The sequence below is a fragment of the Nannospalax galili genome, unplaced genomic scaffold (genome assembly GCF_000622305.1).
Source record: "Nannospalax galili isolate Female #2095 unplaced genomic scaffold, S.galili_v1.0 scaffold342, whole genome shotgun sequence".
Taxonomy (NCBI): domain Eukaryota; kingdom Metazoa; phylum Chordata; class Mammalia; order Rodentia; family Spalacidae; genus Nannospalax; species Nannospalax galili.
The window spans coordinates 491,391-513,925 of NW_008349359.1; the positions used below are offsets into that span (position 1 = coordinate 491,391).

The window sequence follows — 22,535 nt, forward strand, 5'->3', positions numbered from 1 at the left end:
TCCCTAACTTGACTGGATAGATGGTGATGGCATTTATTAAGATGGAGAATTCCAAGAAGGAAGCAGGTTTGGGGAGAAAAGTTCAAGTTCAAGTTCAAGTTTGGGTGTACTAAGATTAAGACCCCTGTGAAACATCTAAATGGAAAGATCAAGCAACGTATTTTGGGGATTGAGAGAAGTGGATTAAATGAAAGTTAAATGTGGTGCTGGTGTTTATCACCATTACTGAACTGTACAGGAAACACAATGGAAAGGGCATGGCCCTGGGATAGACATCAGAGGACCTGGGTTTTAGTCCTAAGTCAATTCAGTCACTAAGTACCCTCTCTCTGTTTTGTTTTGGTTTTGAGACACACTTAGTCCACGCTGGCTTGAAACTCTCTGTGTATTAACACCAAAGAGGACCCTGAAATCCTGATCTTCTCTACCTCTACCTCACAAGTGCTGGAATTACAGGCATGTATCACCTCACCTGATACTGGGGTGCTGGGGATCTAACCCAGGGCTTCATGCATACTAAGCAAGCACTCTACCAACTGAGTTACATCCCTGGGCCCTCTGAAACCTTTCTATAAAAGCCAAATTATGTAAAATCACCCTCTCCTAAAGATACCTGTTCCTTTCATGTTCACTACAGCATTATTCACAACAGTCAAGGAATGAAATCAATCAAGTGCCCACTGACAGATGAATGGACAAAGAAAGTGTGATACATATACACACAGAGAATGAAATATTATTCCACCTTAAAAAGAAAATGGGGGGGTGGGGCTGGAGAGATGGTTCAGCGGTTAAGAGCACTGGCTGCTCTTGCAGAGGACCTGGGTTTGGTTCCTAGCACCCATATGGCAGCTAACAACTGTCCTTAACTCTAATTCCCAGGGATCAGACATCCTCTTCTGACTTCCACAGGCATTGCATGACACAGACGCACTTGCATACATTCAGGCAATACACTCATACACATAAAATAAAAATAATGGAGCCGGGTGTGGCGGCGCATGCCTTTAATCCCAGCACTCAGGAGACAGATAGGCGAATCTCTGAGTTCAGACCAGGCCAGCCTGGTCTACATAGTGAGTTCCAGGACAGCTGGGGCTACAGGGAGACCCTGTCTCAAAAAGACCAAAAAAAATATTTTTTTTAAATTAAGAAAAAAAAAGAATTAAAAAAAAAAGAATGAGGTGAGATAGTTGAGTGGGTAAAGTCACCTGCCTCCAAGGCTGATGACATGGTAGGAGAGAACCAACTTCCACAAGTTGTCCTCTGACCTCCACACATGATGCACTGTCACATGCATGGATACATACACACACACAAATAATAATAATAATAATAATAATTTTTTTTAAAAAAAAGAAAATTTGGGGCTAAGGAAATGGCTCAGTCTGTAAGGTGCCTGTCCTGTAAACCTGAGGCCCTGAGTTTGGATCCCCAACACTCAGGTAAAACAGCTGTACCCAGTCATGCCTACAACCTTAGTACAAGATGGGCAGACAGGCAGTCCTCAGAGACAGTGAGTCTAGCCAATTCGTTAGCATCAGGTTCAGTGAATGATCCTGTCTCAAAAGATCAGGGGGAGAGCAATGGAGGAAGACTGTAGATATCAAGATGCACAGGTACACATGTGCACGTGCACCTACATGCACATGTGTACACATACACACACACAGAATTAGAAGAAAATTTGCCTATCGTGGTAGCACAGAACTGTAATCTCAGCACTAGGAAGGCTTAGGCAGGAGGTTCAGGAATTCAAGCTCTTCTTCAGCTACATAGCAAATAGAAGGCCAGCCTGAGAACTAGAAAGAGAATGATGTGGAAGAGGAAATAATTCTGGGGGCTGGAGAGATGGCTCAGCGGTTAAGAGCACTAGTTGGTTTTGCAAAAGACCTGGGTTCAAATCCCAGCATCCACATGGCAGCTAACAACCATCCATAACTCCAGTTCCAAGGGATCTGATGCCCTCTTCTGTCCTCCAAGGGTGCTGCATGGCACTTACACACATGCAGGCATAATACTCATACACATAAAAATAAATTTAAAAAATTTTTTAAAGAAGAAATAATTCTGTCACTTGACGCAAGGCTGAACTTCAGATATGCTAAGCAAGGTTTTCCAGACAGAAAAATGCTGTATCATCTCACTTACATGTGGAATCAAAAAGAAAAAAGAATTCCTAGGCTTTATGACAGACACACAGTTTAAGAGGCCTTCTGCATACACACTTGGATACCTGTTGGTTCTTTAGGTTCCCCTAGAAAACAACAGACACTAAACCAAGAAAGATGACACTAGGACCTACAAGTCTCTTGCTTTCTATCAGAAAATGCCCATTATCATAAAGCTAGCTAATGTATCCAAAGTGTAAATGGAAATCCGTACTGGAGAAGGGGAAAACGGGATGTCCTGAAAGAGAATAACAGGTCAGGCCTCTAAGGGTGTCACTTATTTTTCAAAGTTTGTCTTCTTTTACAGTTTTCCCCGCTTTGACTAGGTCTCACTGTGCAGCCCAGGCCAGCCTTGTAGCTTGCTATGAAGCCTGGCTGACCTCAGACTTGCAATCCTCCTGCATCTGCACACCAAGTTCTCCTTTGCAGTCCTCTACCACCACACTCCTCTTCGTTTACTCTTACTAGTTAGTTATATTCCAGAAAAATCTCACTATACACACATCCCTCTTTCTTGGAATGCCCCTACTCCTTCTCCACATATCCAAACTTTACTCTTTTTTCAAGTTATCAAATGCCTTCTGTATTTCCCTGCCTGCCTCCCAAATATAGGCAATCTCAGCCCCATCCGAAAATCCACAGCACTTTGTATCCCTCTTAAGAGACTTTCCATGCCTCTTGTGGTATAGCTGTACATGAACACTGCCACTCTTACTAAGTCAGGCATAATATCTGTTTCCTTCTGCAAAGAGCCTTCTGACATACATATCCTTGGCTCAAAGGAGTGAGAACTAGATCCCAGTTCCGACTGCCCGGCTCAGACCTCGATCTCTTGCTTAGATTATAGTCCTTCATTCCCCACCCATGTTCATTCTGTATATTCGTGTTGAATATTTTCATTAAAATCCAGTTTTGTTAACTCTCTGGTTGATACATACATCAAGCAAGGCATGGTGGTACATGCCTGTAATCCGAGCACTCAGGAGATAGAAGCAGGAAGATGGTTGTTCCAGACCAGCCTGGGTTACACAGCGTAATTCTGTCTCCAAACAAAACAAAACAGCCCGACAAGGCAGACCTGGTAGCTCCAGGCACTGGAGCAGAAGAACTGTCATTGAGTTTGAGGTCAGCATAGACCACAGAAAGAGAACTTGTCTAAACACACAGAACAGTTTGTACGTGGTGGCTCATGTTCATAATTGTAGCACTCAGGAGACTGAGGCAGGAGGTTCACCTACAAGTTCACAAGTTCAAGACCAACCTGGGCTACAGAATGAGACCTTGTCTCAAAAAAAAACACAAACCAGGGGCTGGAGAGTTGGCACAGCAGTTGAGAACACTTGCTGTTCTTGCAGAAGACCAGGGTTTGGTTCTAAGCACCCACATGGCAGCACACAAGCATCTGTAACTCCAGTTCCAAGGACTCCAATGCCATGTTCTGACCTCTGAAGACACCAGGCAGGCATGTAGTATACCCACAACAATACACATCAAGTAAAATAAATAAATCTTTTTTTTCAACTTTAAAAAAAAATTTGGCTGGGCATGGTGGTGCACGCCTTTAATCCCAGCACTCAGGAGGCAGAGGCAGGCAGATCTCTGTGAGTTCGAGGCCAGCCTGGTCTCCATAGTGAATCCAGGACAGCTGGGGCTACAGGGAGACCCTGTTTCAAAAAGACAAAAAAAAAATTATTATTTTTATTTTATATGTATGCGTGTATTGCCTGCATGTAAGTACACCCATGTTGTGCAATGCCCGCGGAGGTAAGAAGAGGCTGTCAGATCCCCTGGGACTGGAGTTACAGGCAGTTGTTAGCTGCCATGTGGGTGCTAGGATTCAAACTCAGGTCTTCTGCAAGAACAACCAGTGTTCTTAACCGCTGAGCCATCTCTCCAGCCCCAAAATAAATAAATCTTAAATAACTAAAGACCAAAATGAAACTATACACACACACACGTATATATGTATGTATAATACTATCAATTTGATGTGTGATGGTTAATACTGCCAATTCAACAGCATCTAGAATGCAATCCTCTGGGCATGCCTGTGAGGGAGTATCTAGACTAGGTTAAATGAGGTGGGAAGACCCACTGTAATTTTAAGTGGTGGCACTCCATGGGGATGGGGTCCTGGACTGCATAAAATGGAAACAGCAAGCTGAGTACTGGCACTCATCACTCTCTGCCTCCTAGCTGTGGATGCAATGTGACAAGCCATCTCAAGCTCCTGCTGCCTTGACTTCCCCACCATAGACTGTACCCTCAAACTGTAAGCCCAAATAAACTCTCCCATAATTGCTCTTTTTTTGTCCTTTTGAGACAGGTGCTCCCTGAAGCTACAGCTGACCTGGAACTCACTATGAAGACCAGTCTGGCCTTGAACTCACAGAGCTCCATCTGTCTCTGCCTCCCTAGTGCTGGGATTAAAGGTATGCACCACCATGCCTGGCTTCTCCCATAAATTGCCTTAAAAATTATTTTTTTATGTGTATGAATGTTATGCCTGCATGTAAGAACACCTGTGTCATGCAGTGCCTAAGGAGGACAGAAGAGGGCATCAAATCTCCTGAAACTGGAGTCACAGGTGGTTGTTAGCTGCCATTTGGGTGGTAGGATTTGAACCCAGGTCCTCTGCAAGAGCAATCAGTGCTCTTAACCATGAGCCATCTCTCCAGCAACCCCATATATTGTTTTTGTCAGGGTATTTTACCACAGTAATAGAAAAAGTATACATATATATGTACATATTTCATATACTACTGGCTCCCGATTTCCTTCCACTAGAATTTTTTTAAATTTATTGTTTTCATTTTATGTGCATGAGTGTACTGCCTGCATGTGAGTGCACCCGTGTCATGCAATGCCACGGAAGTCAGAAGAGGGCTTCAGAGTTCCCTGGAACTGGAATTAAGGACGGTTTGTAGCCACCATGTGGGTGCTGGGAATCGAACCCAGGTCCTCTGGAAGAGCAGTCAGTGCTCTTAACCGCTGAGCCATCTCTCCAGCCCCCACTAGAATTTTTTAATGCAGAGTTCCAAACTCAAAATTCCACACCAGCTAGATTGTGCATAAAGTGATCCAAATTATTTTTATTAATAAAATGTTAACTACCCAGGCTTGGCAGTGCAGAACTATAATCCCAGCTACTAGAAAGCCTGAGATAAGAGGCCTGACTGGGCTAAAGAATGAATTCAAGACCTGGACGTGGTGGTGCACACCTTTAGTCCCAGTGCTGGGAGGCAGAGGCAGGTGGATCTCTGTGAGTTCAAGGCCAGCCTGGTCTATATAGTGAGTTCTAGGCCAGTTGGGGCTACAGGGAGACCCTGTCTCAAAAGACAGAGGAGGAAAAAAAAAAAAAAAAGAATGAATTCAAGATCACCCAGGGCAACTTAGGGAGATTTTTTTTTGTCTCAAAAAACAGTAAAGGAAAAAAAGGCGGTGGGGCGTGGGGGAGATGCTGAGGAGGTAGCTCAACTACCTCAACTAGTAAGAGTGCTCAGCTGGCATACATTAAATCCGTTGTGTTAGCACACACCTATAATCCTAACACTTGGGAGGTGGAGGCAAGAAGATCAGAAGTTCAAGGTTATCAACCTTCTGAGAGTTGGATCTAGACAGGGTTGCAGGAGAATGAACCTGTTTTAAAAACAAACAAAAGCTGGCCAGGTGTGGTGGCACACGTCTGTAATCCCAGCACTTGGGAGGCAGAGGCCAGCCTGGTCTACATAGTAAATTCCAGGACAGCTGGGGCTACAGGGAGACCCTGTCTCAAAAAGACCAAAAAGCTGCAAGTGGTGATGCATGTCTTTAATCCCAGCACAGCAGGTGTATCTGAGTTTCGGGCTAGCCTGATCTACATAGTGACTTCCAGGCTAACCAGGGCTACATACAGAGACCCTGTCTCAACAAACAAATAACAAAATGACTAGCATATAGCATCCATTATATAGGTAGGTGTTCAGAATTATTAATACTGAAATATCAAGACTTATGAGAGCGATGCCGAGATACTTTCAGTGCTTCATAGTGCTCTAGCCACTTCTGACTTCAGCTGCAGCTGCAGGAAACATTCTATGGACATTTATAGCAACTTTCCTAAAAAACCCTGAATGCCCAGAGCTTCTCTTCTGGAAAATTCACTTGGCCCTTGAACAGGGCAGCCCAGAAGTATAAAAGCATTAATAGGCTTTTTAAAAAGTAATTTAGGGGCTGGAGAGATGGCTCAACAGTTACTGACTGCTCTTGCAGAGGACCCGGGTTCAATTCCCACATGGCAGCTACGACCGTCCTTAACTCCAGTTCCAGGGGAATCCAAAGCCCTCTTCTGAACTCTGCGGCATTGCACGACATGAATGCACTCACACACATGCAGGCAATACAATTATACACATAAAATAAAAATAATAAATATTTTTTAAAGGATTTTTAAACTGGACGTGGTGGCACACACCTTTAATCCCAACACTTGGAAGGCAGAGGCAGGTGGATCTCTGTGAGTTCAAGGCCAGCCTGGTCTACATAGTGAGTTCAGGCCAGCTGGTGCTCCAGGGGACCCTGTCTCAAAAAAGAAAAAAAAAAAAAAGGAATTTAAATAGATAGGGTCTCTTATAGATTGGGCTGATCTTGAACTCTTCACACAGCTGAGGTTAGCCTTAGAACTGCTTCTCCTGCCTCCAGCTCCCAAGTGCTGGAATTATAGGCTTGCACCAACATGCCCAGCTTGGTGGGCACTCATTTTTATTCAATGAACTGTCAGTCTCCCTGCCCATATTGTTACAAATACCAACACAGTTCAGGAATAAAAAACAGAAACCTTAAGTACTGCTTGATCTGTGTCTCATCCCGCACACCCTGAACAATCAACACTTAAACACTTAAGGCGGATGGAATTCCAGGCCACAAGCTTTAACCTTCTGATCCCTCCAGCTTTTTAACCTGCAGACAAGCACACGGAGAAGAGCAACACCTGAGCACCAGACTTGAGTGGAAAAGAAAACAGAAACCTCAGGATCGTAAGTCACAACCCTAAACCCAGAGAAGGGAAAAGAGACTGAGTAGGAAGTGAAGAGCCTAGAGATCTGACAACCCCCGCCCCCGCCCCCGGCTGTAGCTGGAGTTAAAATAGCGTGTATGAGAGACTGAAATGAGGCTGGGCGTGGTAATGCTCGCCTTTGATCCCAGCACTCCAGAGGCAGAGGCAGGCGGATCTCTCTCTGTGGGTTCGAAGGTAGCTTGGTCTGCATAAGGAGTTCCAGATCAGCCAGGGATACGTAGTATACCTAGTAAAACCCTGACTCAAAAAACCGAGAGAGACAGACAGAGACAGAGACAGAAAACAGAGTAGAGACAAAGACAGAGAAAGGAGAGAGAGAGGGATAGACAGAGAGCGTTCTGGCCACAAGCAAGAAGACCTACAGACTAAGACTGATGCTGCGCAGGCGCAAAAACCAATCCGGACTCCAGGTTCACACTGCTCCACAAACACTAACGCCAGGAGGAGGGAGCACGGCCACCCAGCACTGAGCCCTCTGTGCCTCCTTCCCTCGAGAGGCCCTCCAGCCGGTCAGGAAGGGTCGAGAGCCCCTCTTTTGGGTCGCTTCTTGATCCCCAACCAGGGAAGAGCCAAACACAGATAACTGGGGCCAGCGAGAGGCCTCGAAGGGTCGCTCGGCCGTTCAGGGTCTCACCTCCTTGTCTGTCGCCTTCTCCTCAACACCTAGTAGCGCATACAGGTCCATCTGTAAGACCTCTTTGGTCACCGCCATGGTTCCAGCCCTAAGTGGGCTGGTACTACAACTCCCAGCAGTCTGAGCGTGCGTAGAGCCTGCCCAGCGGCGCTTAGTCCCCTGGGAATCGTCGTGTTCCGAGTTTGGCTTGACTGACTCGCCTGGAGCATGCGGTCGGGAATTAACTACGACTCCCAACATGCACCGCTCCGCTACCGCCAACGCGCGGTGGTGGGCGGGGAGAGTCAGAATTCCCCGCCCTAAGCCCCAGCTGGGCAGTTTGTGAGCTTGTGGGCCAGTGCGGAACTGGGTGAGGGTCTGAGGCGTCTGGACTTCGCGGGTGCGGCCGCCCTGCCGATACGGGGGCGCCGAGAGCCATCATGGAGAGCAGGTGCTACGGCTGTGCTGCCAAGTTCACCCTCTTCAAGAAGGAGGCGAGTGTCCCCCAGAGGCTGGAGGGCCACGGGGAGACGCGGGGCGAAGGGACGAGCGCTGGACTTGCAGTCCAAAGACTTAATTCCACGGTTTCTTTCCAGTGGTGTGGTTCTAATTATGTTATTAACCCTCCGTTAATAGTTCTATAAAGTAGGGCTAACGTCCTCACGCTTTTAGGGTTAATAAGAGGGTCTGAGCCAGGCGTGGAGGTGCACACTTTTAAATCCAGCACCCTGGAGGCACAGGCCAGATCTGTTTACTAGCGAGTTCCAGGCCAGTTGGGCTACAGGGAGACCTTGTCTCAAAAAACAAGGTCTGGTGAGATGCTGGAGATGAGCGAGTACCCTATAAATATAAAGTGAACATCATCACACCATGCCTGTTAATTCTCTCTGCTATCCGCAGCTGGCCCTTACCCAGTTAGATTACTGCCCCCGGGGCACAACGGGAGGGGTTTCCTTGCCCTCAACACACACCTACCAGGTTTTCCAGGTAAACTGCAGAGGAGATAATGGGAGCCATGTGGGATGAATTAATGCTATGTTGAAAGGCAAGACCATGGAGAATTTAGGAGGCTGGATTTGGGCATCAGGGTTTAATTTCAGCTCTGCCGTTTTACTCACCGGGGGACCTTGGTTGCACAAGTAGCGTAATTTCTCCAGCCCCTGCTAAAATAATGGTGGACATCAGGATTAAATAAGGTAATGTGTATAATTGTGAGGATTAAGTCAGATGATGGATTTTAAGGTCTGGCACACAGTAAGTTCGTAATAATTGAGGCTATTGTTACCATCCTATTCTGAGCCAAGCCACCCATCCCATCTGGCAGAGCAGAGAAAGCATGGGATCTGTGCTCTCTGATTCTCTTTTGTTGAATAGCCAGTGGCCTGAAGCACATTGTTTTGCTTGTCTGTGTTTCACAGCCCCTTGGTAAGGAATTTAAAATAGTAGAAAGCATGCACATTTTGCATGAAATTTTATTTGAACAAGAGACTGGAAACCAAAGAACTGCTTTACTCTCTGACCCTGTCTCTCCCTAGTCCCTAGGGAGCCCCACTCCTCTTCTTCCTCCTGCCTAATGATCAGTGTCCTCTCTGAGTGCTTGGAGAGTCCCAGGGAGGAGCCTACAGGGCAGGTGAGAGATGGATCTTCCTGCTTCATGTTTCTTGTAGTACGGCTGTAAGAATTGTGGCCGGGCCTTCTGTAACAGCTGTCTTAGCTTCAGTGCTCTGGTACCTCGGGCTGGCAACACTCAACAGAAAGTTTGTAAGCAGTGCCACACGGTCCTGACCAGGTAAGAGGTGAGCATGGGCAAGGGTTGAGCCAAATATGGCAGTAGGCATCTGGCCAGCCCTTGCAGCCTTGGGCTCTATGGCCAGAGGTCTGCCTAGGAAGTGTTTGGGGTGGAAGTCACTAACTGGTAGGATGGCAGGACTTCTGACACCAAATTTTCTCTCTGTAGAGGGTCTTCTGACCATGCCTCTAAATGGTCACCACCTCAAAACTGTAAGAAGTGAGTACTGAAGAGAAGACAAATGGGGATGGGCAAGAACAACACTAGCAGAACTCCCCTCCCAGTCCCCAGATCACATGAGTGCAGGGTCAAGAGAATGCCTTTCTCCAGGCTCCTGGCTACCCTCCTAGACTCTGAGAGCAGCTCATTAGTCTGTTCTCAGAAAAGGCACTTACAGGCTCTTATCCTGTCAGGCATACCCTGTGACTTGTCAGCCAGGTGGGGCTTTAGGACCACAATAAACTTTGCCCCTAGAGGTCCAGAATGATTTAAATGGATGCCTTCAGACTTCCTTTTTGCCTTAAGAGTCTTTACCTCATATCCTGCTAGGCTTGTGGCAGCCTTGGAAGCCAAGCAAAAGCCCAGCACCTCCCAGAGCCGGGGACTGACCCAACAAGACCAAGTCATTGCTGAGCGCTTAGCACGACTCCGCCAGGAGAACAAGCCTAGTGAGTAAGGGTGGGCAGGAGATCTAAAAGGCACAATCCAGGGCTTCTAGGACCAAGCTCCTCTGGCCCTTACAAGCCCTCTTCATACCAATTACAGAATCAGTGCCCTCACAAGCAGAAATAGAGGCACGACTGGCTGCACTAAAGAATGAACTCCAGGGCTCCATCCCGTCCACACAGGAGATGGAGAATCGGCTTGCAGCACTGCAGGGAAGAGTCCCACCTTCTCACATGAAACCAGTGAGTGTTATGGCTTGTGAAGGAAGGGTTTCCCAGGGTAAGGACCCAACAGAAGCCCAGATACATATACGATCATGTGCTTTGCAGGAGTCAGTAAAGTCTCCCACTCCTACCTCCTGAGCCTTAGGCCTGCTGCCAAGCTAAAGAATAAGTGCCAAGTCACAGGACTGAGTGGGTCAGAAAAGTGTGGATACTCAGTCCTTGGGAGCTGCCAGACCTACTCACATATGTGGACCTTGAATTCATCCTTTTCTCTGGGCTTCGAAAACTCTTCAGCATCCATCTCTCTGGATGGATGGTGTGGCCTTCCATATACCCTTAACCTCCACTGAGATTCTCTCTTCTGCACAGGCATACCAGGCACCAGACACCAGGACCCAAGCTCAGCAGACACAGGATCTGCTAACACAGCTGGCAGCTGAGGTGGCTATTGATGAAAGCTGGGAACAAAGAGGCCCAGGTAACTTCTTCACTTGGCTCCCAGAGTCATGCTTTGCCTCTTCTGCCAGATGGAAGAGGTTCCACTGCCCACCTTTTGGGGGGATGAATATAAGTCAGAGAGTGATCAGTACTAAAGAGCTGCTGTTTATTAAGTGCTTACTCCAGAGGGAGCCAGTGTAGGCCTCATGCTTAAGTGCATGAGGCTCTAGAATCAGATAGTGAATTCTAGTTCTAGCATATATTAGTTTATAATCCTGGGTGAGTTACTTTACCTATCTAAATCTCTCTTTTCTCATGTGTAAAATTGAGGCATATATTGATAAAAACCACCCTCATGGGAGAAGTCATGAGAAATAAATGAAATAATCCAGTAAGTGCTCAGGCCTGTGCCTGGCTCATAGTAAATGCTTAGTGAATATTGTCTGCAATGATGACAATAAGAGGGAAGAAGTGCTTCGAAATGAAAACAAAGTTCAGCTGCTTCCTAGTGCCAGCCACATTTCAGGTGTTCAATACCCACATGAGCTCATCTTGGACAGCAACCATCTTGGATAGCACAAATCCAAGTATATGAAGGCTTCAGAGTAGTAGCTCCAACCAGGGATGACTGGAACTTCCAAGCCACTTTCTGTTTAAAGACATTTTAGTTGTCACAATCCAGAGGTACTTCTGGCATCTGGTGGGTGGAAGTCAGCTGAATATCCTACAGTGCATTTGTTAGTTATACACAGCAACACCCCAAAAGTAATTACTCTCTCACATGTGTCAGTAGAATTAGGCTAAGCATGAGAAACTGCTTTATAGACAGTCTTATTGGATGACCTCCCTAATCTGAGGTATGTACTATTATTATCCTTTTTCAAATGTGAAAAATCAGACCTGGTGCTTAAGGAACTTAAGGTCACACAACTCTTAACTGGTAGGGATGGGCCTTGAACCTAAAGCTGTTGGTTCTGGTTTTTCTGTTTGGTTTTATGAGACAGGGTCTCATATATCCTAGGCTGACCTCACACTTGCTCTATAGCTAAAGATGACTTTGAACTCCTAATCCTCCTGCTTCTTACCTCCCAAATGCTGTGATCACAGGACCATATCATCATGCCCAGCTTGGTTGTTAAGTCTTGCTCTGAAACTCTAGACTGAAGGTCTAGAAGTAGCCACATCTACTCTGATAAAATTTCTTCTTGCATGCCAGCTGGAGATGCAGGGAGACCCTGTCTCAAAATAATAATATAGGCCGGGCATGGTGGCACACACCTTTAATCCTAGCACTCGGGAGGCAGAGGCAGGCGGATCTCTGAGTTCAAGGCCAGCCTGGTCTACATAGTGAGTTCCAGGACAATTGGGGCTACAGGGAGACCCTGTCTCAAAAAGACCAAAAAAAAATTGTATATATATATACACATACATACATGACCTCTCAGTATTGCTCCCAGGAAATGCTCATTCCAATCCTGAAAGGCACAGACTGGCTAAGCATTGGCTTCCTCAATCCTGATCCATTAGAGCAGTGATTCTCAAACCATAGGCTATCCACGCTATGGTAATTTGGTAGTTGGAGAGGGATGCAGTTGAAAAGACACGTCTAAAATTTTGAGTTTTGCCAGGCATTGAGGTACACACCTGTAATCCCAGCACTTGGGAGGCAGAGGCAGGCGGATCTCTGTGAGTTCAACGCCAGCCTGGTCTACATAGTAAGTTCCAGGCTACAGGGAGACCCTGTCTCAAAAAGACCGAAAAACAAGCAAACAACAACAAAAAATAACAACCAACCAAAAAACCCTAATTTTTAATATTTGGAAAAAGAGAAGAAATAGTAATTTTATTTGTAATATGAACCTAGTGCTGAGCAAAAAAACTGATAATGCGTGGTTAAAAAATAGTTGAGAAATGGGCTCAGTGGCTTCTGGGGTGAGATCTTGGAATGCTTCTGCCTTCCTAACTTCAGTACCCCTTCCAGATGCCTCCCTCCAGAATGACCTCAACCAGGGTCGTGCAAGGACCCAGCACACTAATTCCCAGGGGCAGGCCAGCCAGTCCCTGCAGGAGGAGAAGAGCAGGTTACTGGCTGAGGCAGCAGTTGAACTACGGGAGGAGAACACCAGGCAGGAGCGGATCCTGGACCTCGCCAAGCGATTGGCTGTACTGCAGGGACAGGACCCCAACAAAGGTAAAGGTTGCAGCCAGCCTGCTTACTCAGGCCCATTGGCCAAGGTGTACCCCCACTCCAGGCCATGTTTTCCCTGTTAAGGCTAGAGCAGGTATTCCCTTTGCCCAAAGATCTGTCACGTCCTGCCCAGAGGCCTGAGGCAAGATGGGGGCAGAGCAGTTGGGTGAGGACTCAGAGGCAGCCATCATGGGGTGTGGGTCCTTCAGTCCCCTCAGATGCCAGTGCATCTCATTCTGTCCTCCACTCTTCAGGGCTGCTTCAGTGATGCCCTAGCCTTGGAGGGCTAGGGTAGAGAGGGATAGTGAGTATCTGATTCTCAGCTCAGAAACATGCACCCCTGGGGAACAAGCAGTTCTAGGAGACAAAAGGATAGCCATTTAGTGAAATCTCTCACCTCACTCTTTCCTCTGTGCCCCATTCAAGTGATCCTCCAGGCTTATCACCTCCCAGACAGTGATAAGGATGAGGATGAAGAGAAAGCCATCCAGAGAGTCATGCAGCAGGTAACTTGTTTACCCACCAACCACCCCTGTCTCACCTCTACCTCACTGCTGCACCAGCGGCCTGGCCCCATTCATTTGCTTTCATTCCGGGTAGAAGGAGCCATTCTATAGCTCCCATTCTGGTTGGGCCCCACTCTTCCTGTCTCACACACACACACACACACACACACACACCCCACCCCCACCCCCACCCCCGAGATGAGGAATATGCAGTCATAGGCAGGAGGTAAAGAAGAGTAAGGCCACAGAACACAAAAACACTAGGAGGGGAGCCTGGGTCTAGAGCAGGAAGTAACTTTTTCACCCTGTTCACAGCTCACTAAAGAAGCTGCCCTGGATGAGGCAAGTGGCTTTAACATCCCTGTGGTTCCAGCTCCCCGACCCCAGGTCCAACCCTGCAGGACAGAGACTAAGGTGAGAAGAGCCCCAAACACACATCCCCAGACTGCCCACAGCTGGCCTTCCTGCCTGGCTGACTGCCCATCGGTACCTTACTTCCCCTATTCCTGTCTTCCTGAAGGCCCAGTCTCTGACTCCCACGCCTGAGCCTGAGGAAGAAGAACTCCCCTGGTGCTGTATCTGCAATGAAGATGCCACCCTACGCTGTGTTGGCTGCGATGGAGACCTCTACTGTGGCCGGTGTTTCCGGTGGGTTCAGATAGTATGTTCTGTATGTAGAATGATCTTGGTTTGAGGGCTCCCAAGGTCTCTGACATCTGTCCCTTTGCTCCCCAGGGAGGGCCATGATAACTTTGATCTTAAAGAACACCAGACAACTGCCTACCGCCCCCGACAAGCTGACCAAGAACACTGAGGAAACCTTGAACCTTCTGAGGTGGCAGTACTACAGGCAGCCTGCAGGCCAAGGCAGCCACTCAGACCCAGTTTCAGGCGATCCAGTGGAATAGCAGATCCAGCTCTGATGGTATACACACTCCTCCTTGAGCCTCAGTGTCCTGGAAGGAGGAAAGATTCCACTGACGATGATGACTCTTATAGAGGAGCCAAAGAGAAAGAGGAGTAAGGGCCCTTCTCTGAGAGTCCCAGACTAAAACTGAGAGGCATGATGAGAAAGACCAAGCTGAACTGGAGCTGTGGAGCTTGGCCCCAGGTCCCAGGGCCCTGAGTTGGAATGCAATGGAGCTAATAAAATATGTTGTTGAGTCATTGTGCCCACACTGATTTTATTTTCTGTACTGGGGTTTAAACCCAGGACCTTATGCATGTTAGACAAGGACTCTGCCACTGAACTACATCTCCCTAGCCCCAGAACCTTTTCATTTGTGAGTCTGTTTGACAGTACTGGGGATTGAACCCAGGTCTTCATACATACTAAGCAACTAATTTATACATGCAGATCCCCTGACACTATGTATGTCTAAGACCCTGAACCTGGGCCCTGTAAAAGGTGGTAAGAACAGAGTAGGCAAGAAGCAGAGTCTACTGGAATTAATGAAAAGGTTGAGCTATCCTGTAAGCTTCTAGTGGGAACAGTTCCATCCATCCTGGTGATCTCAAACCAAGTAAGTATGAATATCCATCTCACTGAACTGTGCTTTCTGCTCTGGGCAGCTAATAGTACTTAGAGAATGTAGGAACAGTGTATACTTGGCCTGCTTCCTGCCTTCCTCACAAAGGACCCACCTCCCAGGTTCCTGTCCCAACCTGTCTGCCATGGAGGCCACATTATCTGTCTTCCAGCAACTAGATCAACCCCTGGCTCTCCCTTTCCACTCCTGCATAATCTCTGCCTTTTCTCTTCCTGCCCTGGACAGGAGCCAATCCAGGAAGAGATCGCCACATGAAGATTCCAGCATCACTGAGTGGAGGAGGGATTAACCTCTTCTGATGCTCCAGAGTCCAGTGAGGTATTTCTTGTTGCCTGCTTTCTAATTTAAGACTTACCTTTACCACTTGGGGCCCCTCTTGGTGATGCCAGGATGCTGTGTACTTTAGCCAGATGGCCTCTGGGCCTTACTATTATTACTATGATTTCTTCAAAGCCAAGCTGTGACCTTTGTCTTTGAATTCCCAAGACCTGTTGGATGGGTGGGTGGATGGGTGGATGGAATGGATATAATCAAGTGACTTAGAATGTTGATCTTCTAGGATATCACTTCCCCTTCTCCCTCCCTGCCCCTCACACAGATATGCACCACACTCCATTTATCTGGGACTCCTAAGGTTTTATCCTGGTTGTCAAGGAAAGCACTGGACAACAACCACAACTGGCTGGCTCCCAGAGAGCTCATCCGAGAGAAGCTAGCTGTGACTGCACACACACTCGGGCTGTATAAATGTCCCTCCTTGTCTTCTGCTTTCCTTGTTTGTATTCCAAAATGTTTCTCTTTCAGCCAGTATCCAGAGGGCCAGGACAGGCCCAGCAGTGCTAAGGCTGCTGAAGACAGTCTCTCTGGGCTTATTTTGGAGGTCTGCTGAGTCTCCGAAGTTTCTTGAGTTGGCTGAGCAGCTCAGAGATAAAAGGCTGAGGGAGAAAGAGCAATGAGATCAAGGCATGGAGTCACACCCACCATGCTGCCCTCCCTAACCTGCCTCTGACCTTATCCCCCAAAGCCAGAGAAGGAAAGGATGGAGGGCCAAGCTTTCCTTTAAAATACTCCCCTTCGCCGGGTGTGGTGGCGCACGCCTTTAATCCCATCACTCGGGAGGCAGAGGCAGGCAGATCTCTGTGAGTGTGAGGACAGCTGGGGCTACAGGGTGACCCTGTCTCAAAAAGACAAAAAAAAAAAAAAAATCCCTTCATTATAGCCTCCCCACAAAGGGCCACCTCTTACCCTCCAAGCAGCAGATATTCCTTACCTCTGTGGGGCGGGGGCAGCTTTGGAGAATAGCCTGGGTAGAAGAGAGCAACTGAGCCTTAGCCCTGCCTCACAAGCTCCCAGTCAGTATCCCAAGAACTTCCCTCTAAAATGGCTCTTTGCATACCACCCACACAGAGGCATATTCCCACCACCACCACCAGGTTCCTGGGGTTCCATTGTTGCAAGCCCAGCTTCCCAGCCTCCCAACCTACCTCCAACTGAGTTTTCTGCTCCTCGGTGGATAGTTCCATGAGAGCTTCCAGATCAATCTCGGGCTCAGGAGGGACTTGTTCATCCTGTTTGGGAATAACATGTGGTCATAGGGGTCTGACCAGCTGGTGGTAGAGTGAAGGTTACATCAGGGACTCACCTATCTCTACTTCATCTGCTGCTCTGTGTTGATCCCTCTCTTCATCTCATTCAGAATACCCACTCACTTTTCTATTTAATAAACATTTACTGAATACCTACTGTGTTCTACATGAAAATTCTTCAAAAATAGTATCTTGACAGGTGTATTGGCACATGCCTGTAATCCCAGTACTGAGCAGGGTGAGGCAGGAAGATCATGCATTCCAGGCCAATCTGGGCCTCATAGTGAGACTTTATCTAAAAAACAATCTTACATTTCATGTTGGGAGTGCGGGGGAGAAATTGGAGAAACAGATTTGGAAAACAGCTTGGCAGTTGCTTAAGATGTTGAAAATCAGTTCCACCTGTAATCCCAGAACTGGGGAGGTAGAGGCATGAGAATCAGGAATTCAAGGTCATCCTTGGCAACATAATGAGTTTGGCTACATGAGACCCTGTATCAAAAAAACTTTTAAGTGAAAAATAGAATTTGGCTGGGCGTGGTGGCACATGCCTTTAATCCCAGCACTTGGGAGGCAGAGGTAGACAAATCTCTGAGCTCAAGTCCAGCCTGGTCTACCTAGCGAGTTCAAGGACAACTGGAGCTACAGGGAGACCCTGTCTCAAAAAAAAAAAAAAAGAATTTGACATGGCAATTTAACACCTAGATCTCCTCCCAAGAGAGACAAAAATAAAAGTACATACAAAAACTTGCACATGATGTGGCACATGCCTTAAGTCCTAGCACTTGCAAGTCAGAGGCAGGTAAATCTGAAACTTTGAAACCAGCCTGGTCTATATAGCAAGTTCCAGGCCAGTCAGGACTTCATAGACTCATTCTCGATTGATTAAATGAGTAAATTGTATGATATGTAAATCATAAAACTTTTTAAAAGTTGCAATCAAGCTGGGTGTGGTGGTGCACACCTTTAATCCCAGGATTTGGGAGGCAGAGGCTGATCTCTGAGTTGGAGGCCAGCCTGGTCTACCTAGCAAGTTCCAGGACAGTTAGGACTGCCAGGAGACCCTGTCTCAAAAAGACCAAAAAACTTTTTTAAAAGGGAAGACTGGTGCTGGGTGTGGTGGTGCACACCTTTAATCCCAGCACTTGGGAGGCAGAGGCAGGCGGATCTCTGTGAGCGTGAGGCCAGCCTGGTCTACATAGTGAGTTCCAGGACAGCTGGAGGCTACAGGGAGACCCTGTTTCAAGACCAAAAAAAAAAAAAAAAAAAAAAGACTGGCAAGATGGCTCAGTGTGGATAAATGCACTTGTGCACTTGCCACCAGACCTGATGACTTAATTCCCATGACCCACATAGTAGAAGGAGAGAACTCCTGAAAGTTGTCCTCTGACCTCCATACACACAACCATGAGATGTGCACAATGACACACATATACATTAATAAATGTAATTAAAGATAAAATAAATGGGCATGGTGGTTAAGTAGTGAGTGCTTGTAATCCCTGCACTGGAGAGGTGGAGACAAGTAGACCCCTTGAGCTTGCTGCTGCCAACCTAGCCAGTCAGTGGTCAGTGAAAGACTCTGTCTCAAAAGAGCAGATGGACAGTGTTTGAGGAAGGACACCCAAGGCCTACACACACATGCAAATATACATCTACACACCAGCATGTACATTCATACACAAAAGAGAGTTTGGAACCAGCCTAGGCAACAAAGACAAAATGTCTCAAGCAAACAACATGCATATAGATGTTTTATAATAGATTTACTCATAATTTCCAGAACTAAAATATCCTTTAGTAGGGAAATGGATAAACTATGGTACATCCAGAAAATGAACTGTTACTCAGTATGATAAAATTATTTTCAAGCAATAAAAAGACATGGAGAAGCCTTACATGTATATTACTAAATTAAGGAAGTCAGTTTTGGAACTAGAGATGTGACTCACTAGTAGAGCACATGACTACCATGCACAAAGCCCTAGGTTTATCCCCATCACTGAAAAAAATCAGTTTTCAAAGGCTATATTTTCTATATGACTTCAATTATATGACATTCTGGAAAAAACAAAACTATAGAGACAGAAACATGAGTACTGGAAGGAAAATGGGGGAGTGGAAGGGAGGGAAGGCAGAACACAGGATTTTTAGGACAGTGAAATTATTCTTTGTGATACTGTAACAGTGGACAGGCTTCATTACACATTTTTCTTTTTTTTTTTTTCATTTTGGTCTTTTTGTGACAGGATCTTCCTGTAACCCCAACTGGCCTGGAACTCACTATGCAGACCAGGCTGGCCTTGAACTCACAGAGATCTCCTGCCTCTGCTTCCCAAGTGCTGGGACTAAAGGTGTGTACCACCATGCTCAGCTTCATTACACACATTTTTCTAAACCTATGGAATGTATAACACAAGAAACAAGCCCTGAAGCAAATTTTGGGTAATAGTGATGTGTCAATGAAAATTCATCATTTGTAACCTGAGTACCAATTGTGCTGGATGCTGCTAATGGAGGGATGGTACATGCATGGGTCTAGGGCACATACAAAACCCCTCTGTACTTTTTCACTTTTCTGCCATGAGCCTAAAACTATTCTAAAGCATTTGAGGATTTTGGGGGTTTTTTTTGTTGTTATTTTGTTTGGTCTTTTTGAGGCAGGATCTCCCAGTAGCCCTAGCTGGCCTGGAATTTCCTGGAACTCACAGAGCTCTACCAGTCTTGTACTCATAGAGCTCCACCTGCCTCTGCCTCCTGAATGCTGGGATTAAAGGTGTGCACCACCACACCCAGTTTGAGGGGTTTGTTAAAAAATATTTTTAAATTTTATTTTATGTGTATGAGTGTTTTACCTGCATGTATTTAAGTGCACCATGTGCATGTAACACCTGTGGAGGCCAGAAGAGGGTATTGGAGCCCCTGGAATTGGAGTTACAGATAATCATTAGATACCATGTGGGTGCTGGGAACTGAACCCGGGTCTTCTGGAAGAGCAGCCAGTGCTCTTAACCATTGAGCCATCTCTTCAGCCCCTAAAGCATTTAAATTTTTGTTTGTTGAGACAAAGTGTTGCTCTGCAGCCAAAGTGGTCCTCAAACTTGTGAACAATCCTCCTACCTCAGCTTCCCAAATACTGGGATTACAAGTGTCAACTATCATACTCAGCTATCTTGCTCATTTTTATAGTGGGTTCTACAGTTTTTTTTCTTACAGATTAAGTATTAATTTAGGGATGTGAGATGACTCAGTAGGTGAAAGTTCTTACCAAGCAAAGCTGATGATGAGTTTGATTACTGGAACCTACTGTGGAAGAAAAGAACCAACTTCCAAAAGTTGTCCTCCTCCCTCTTGAGAGAGAGAGAAACAACAAAATAATTTAAAAAGAAATCTTTCTTGAGCTAGGTATAATTTGTGTATGTAATCCCAGCACTTGGGAGGTAGAACCCAGAATATCAGGAGTTCAAGGTCAGCCTTGGCTAGTTAAGGATTTTGAGGCTACCCTGGACAACTTGAGACTGTCTCAAAAAAATCAAGAAAGTAAAAAAGAAAGCATTAAAAAATAGGTCTTGCCGGGCGTGGTGGCACACACCTGTAGTCCCAGCACTTGGGAGGCAGAGGCAGGCAGATCTCTGTGAGTTCAAGGTCAGCCTGTTCTACATAGTGAGTTCCAGGACAGCTGGGGCTACAGGGAGACCCTGTCTCAAAAAGACCAAAAAAATTAAAAATTGGTCTTTATAATTGTTGCATTTAAATTAATCCTAGCATTTCATATATAATGGAAGAAATATATTTGTAGAGTAAGGTTGAGAACAGTTGGAAAATAGGAACATCTGTTTATAATGCTGAGTCTAATGGTATTTTTCTGTGTGGGTTGTCCCTTTGCTTCTTTTTGTTGTTGCTTTTATGTTGTGCTGGAGATGAACACAGGACTCCCTGAATGCTAGGCAAAGACTACCACTGAGCTTTATCCATGGCCTTCTTTTTATATTTTAATTAATTAATTGATTGATTTTTTTATCTTTTTGAGACGGGTCTCTCTGTAGCCCCAGATGACCTGAAACTCACTATGCAGACCAGGCTGGAAGGTGTGTGCCACCATGCCCAGCGGACTTTATTTTTTATTAAATATTTTATTGCTTATTTATTTATTATTATTTGTATTTTATGTGTATGAGTGTTATGCCTGCATGTAAGTAAGTGCACCTGTGTCTTGCAATGCCCGCAGAGGACAGAAAAGGCTGTCTGATCCCCTGGAACTGGAGTTACAGACAGTTATTAGCTGCCATGTGGGTGCTGGGATTTGAACCTGGGTCTTCTGCAAGAACAGTCAGTGTTCTTAACCACTAAGCAATCTCTCCAGCTCCTGATTTTATTTTATTTTTTAAATTTTATTATTTTTATTTTATGTGTATGTGTGTATTGCCTGCATGTAGGTAAGTGCACCCGTGCAGTGCAGTGCCCACGGAGGTCAGAAGAGGCTGTCGGATCCCCTAGAATTTAGTTATGGACAGTTGTTAGCTGCCATGTGGGTGCTGGGATTCAAACCCAGGTCTTCTGCAAGAACAACCAGTGTTCTTAACCACTGAGCCATCTCTCCAGCCCCTGATTTTATTTTTAAAATAGGTCTCGTGCTGACTTCTAACTCCCTGTGCCAAGGATGACCTTGCATTTCTAATCCTCCTGCTTCTACTCCTGGAGTGCTGGGATTATAGGCAGGCACCACCATGCCTAGTTTCTGTGATGCCTAGAGATAGAACATAAAGCTGCATGCACGTGCGGTAGGCTAGTGCTCTACCAACTGAGTTAAATTTAACCTAATCCTTTCTTTTACTCTTTTTGAGGCAGAGTCTCATGTAGCCCAGATTGGCTTTGAACTTGCTACATGAATTCCTGATCTTCCTGTCTCTGCCTCCCAAATCCTAGATTATGGGAGTATGCCAACATACCCAGTTGTTTTGGATTTTTGTTAAAAAGGAAGATTCTGTTCTATGTAGCCCAGGGTGGCTACTAACTGCTTCAGCCTCCTGAGTGCTGGGATTGTAAGTGTATACTATCACACCCAGCTGGATACTTAATAATCAACTTTTCCTTTAATGATTTTTTTTTTTGTCTCTTTGAGACAGGGTCTCCCTGTAGCCCTAGCTGGCCTCGAACTCACAAAGATCTGCCTGCCTCTGCTTCCCAAGTGCTGGGATTAAAGGTGAGTGCTACCATGCCCAGCTTTAATGAAATTTTTTGTTTTGTTTTATTCTTTTGTTTTTTTGAGACAGGGTCTGTTCTTAGCTGGCCTGGAACTCTAAACATAGACCAGGATGGTCTGGAACTCACAGAGCTCCACCTGCCTCTGCCTCCTGAGGCTTTTGTTTTTTTTTTTTACTACTGTATACATGTGTACACATGAAAAATATGGTGAGTTGGGGAGCTTTGTGTGCCATGGCACAAGTGTGGAGGTCTAAGGACAACTTTGAAACTGGTCCTTTCCTTCCATAGTGATTTCGGAGAATCAAACTCAGGCATCTAAGCTGGACCAACAAACACCTTTAACCTACTGAATCACTGCACCAGCTCCCATCTTTACTTTCTCTTTCTTTCTTTCCTTTTTTTGTGGTTTAAAAATTTCACCTTTTCATTTAATCCCAGCACTTGGGAGGCAGAGGCAGGCGGATCGTTGTGAGTTCAAGGCCAGCCTGGTCTACATAGTGAGTTCAGGTCAGCTGGGACTACAGGGAGACCCTGTCTCAAAAA

General features: G+C 46.1%; 3 protein-coding genes across 5 annotated transcripts in view; 1 reads left to right on the top strand and 2 right to left on the bottom strand.

Annotated features, from left to right (window-relative positions):
• Dnajc17 (DnaJ heat shock protein family (Hsp40) member C17) overlaps positions 1–7,992 on the bottom strand; it is a 46,510-nt gene extending 38,518 nt beyond the window's left edge. Inside the window, exon 1 of the mRNA XM_008846773.2 lies at positions 7,862–7,992. Within this exon, the coding sequence (XP_008844995.1) occupies positions 7,862–7,939 (78 nt within the window). The 5' untranslated portion in view covers positions 7,940–7,992. The remainder of the gene's footprint in view (positions 1–7,861) is intronic.
• Positions 7,993–8,160: 168 nt separating this feature from the next.
• Zfyve19 (zinc finger FYVE-type containing 19) lies at positions 8,161–14,814 on the top strand. 2 transcript variants are annotated; one of them, XM_008846774.3, is made up of 11 exons: positions 8,161–8,334; positions 9,508–9,629; positions 9,798–9,848; positions 10,179–10,297; positions 10,395–10,537; positions 10,889–10,997; positions 12,939–13,148; positions 13,572–13,651; positions 13,967–14,065; positions 14,172–14,299; positions 14,387–14,814. In XM_008846774.3, exons 1-11 carry the CDS (start codon positions 8,281–8,283, stop codon positions 14,463–14,465), a joined length of 1,194 nt encoding a protein of 397 aa, XP_008844996.1. In that variant the 5' UTR covers positions 8,161–8,280; the 3' UTR covers positions 14,466–14,814. The 2 variants fall into 2 exon arrangements, with proteins under 2 accessions (XP_008844996.1, XP_029426126.1); XM_029570266.1 differs by lacking the exon at positions 9,798–9,848.
• A 116-nt stretch (positions 14,815–14,930) lies between these two features.
• The window catches only part of Ppp1r14d (protein phosphatase 1 regulatory inhibitor subunit 14D), a 10,876-nt gene continuing 3,271 nt past the window's right edge, over positions 14,931–22,535 (bottom strand). Inside the window, exons 3-5 of one of the 2 annotated variants that reach the window (XM_008846775.3) lie at positions 16,686–16,800; positions 16,472–16,504; positions 14,931–16,136 (exon numbers count right to left, since the gene is read on the bottom strand). In XM_008846775.3, coding sequence (XP_008844997.1) covers positions 15,914–16,136; positions 16,472–16,504; positions 16,686–16,800 — 371 coding nt within the window. In that variant the 3' untranslated portion in view covers positions 14,931–15,913. The remainder of the gene's footprint in view (positions 16,137–16,471; positions 16,505–16,685; positions 16,801–22,535) is intronic. The other variant, XM_008846776.3, reaches the window with a different exon arrangement.

Bases quoted from the DNA above. Each gene is read 5' to 3' on its own strand.
- Zfyve19 (XM_008846774.3), top strand. From the start codon at position 8,281: ATGGAGAGCAGGTGCTACGGCTGTGCTGCCAAGTTCACCCTCTTCAAG. The intron at 8,335-9,507 runs GCGAGTGTCCCC...TGTTTCTTGTAG, and splicing joins TCACCCTCTTCAAGAAGGAG to TACGGCTGTAAGAATTGTGG. The intron at 14,066-14,171 runs GTGAGAAGAGCC...GTCTTCCTGAAG, and splicing joins CCTGCAGGACAGAGACTAAG to GCCCAGTCTCTGACTCCCAC.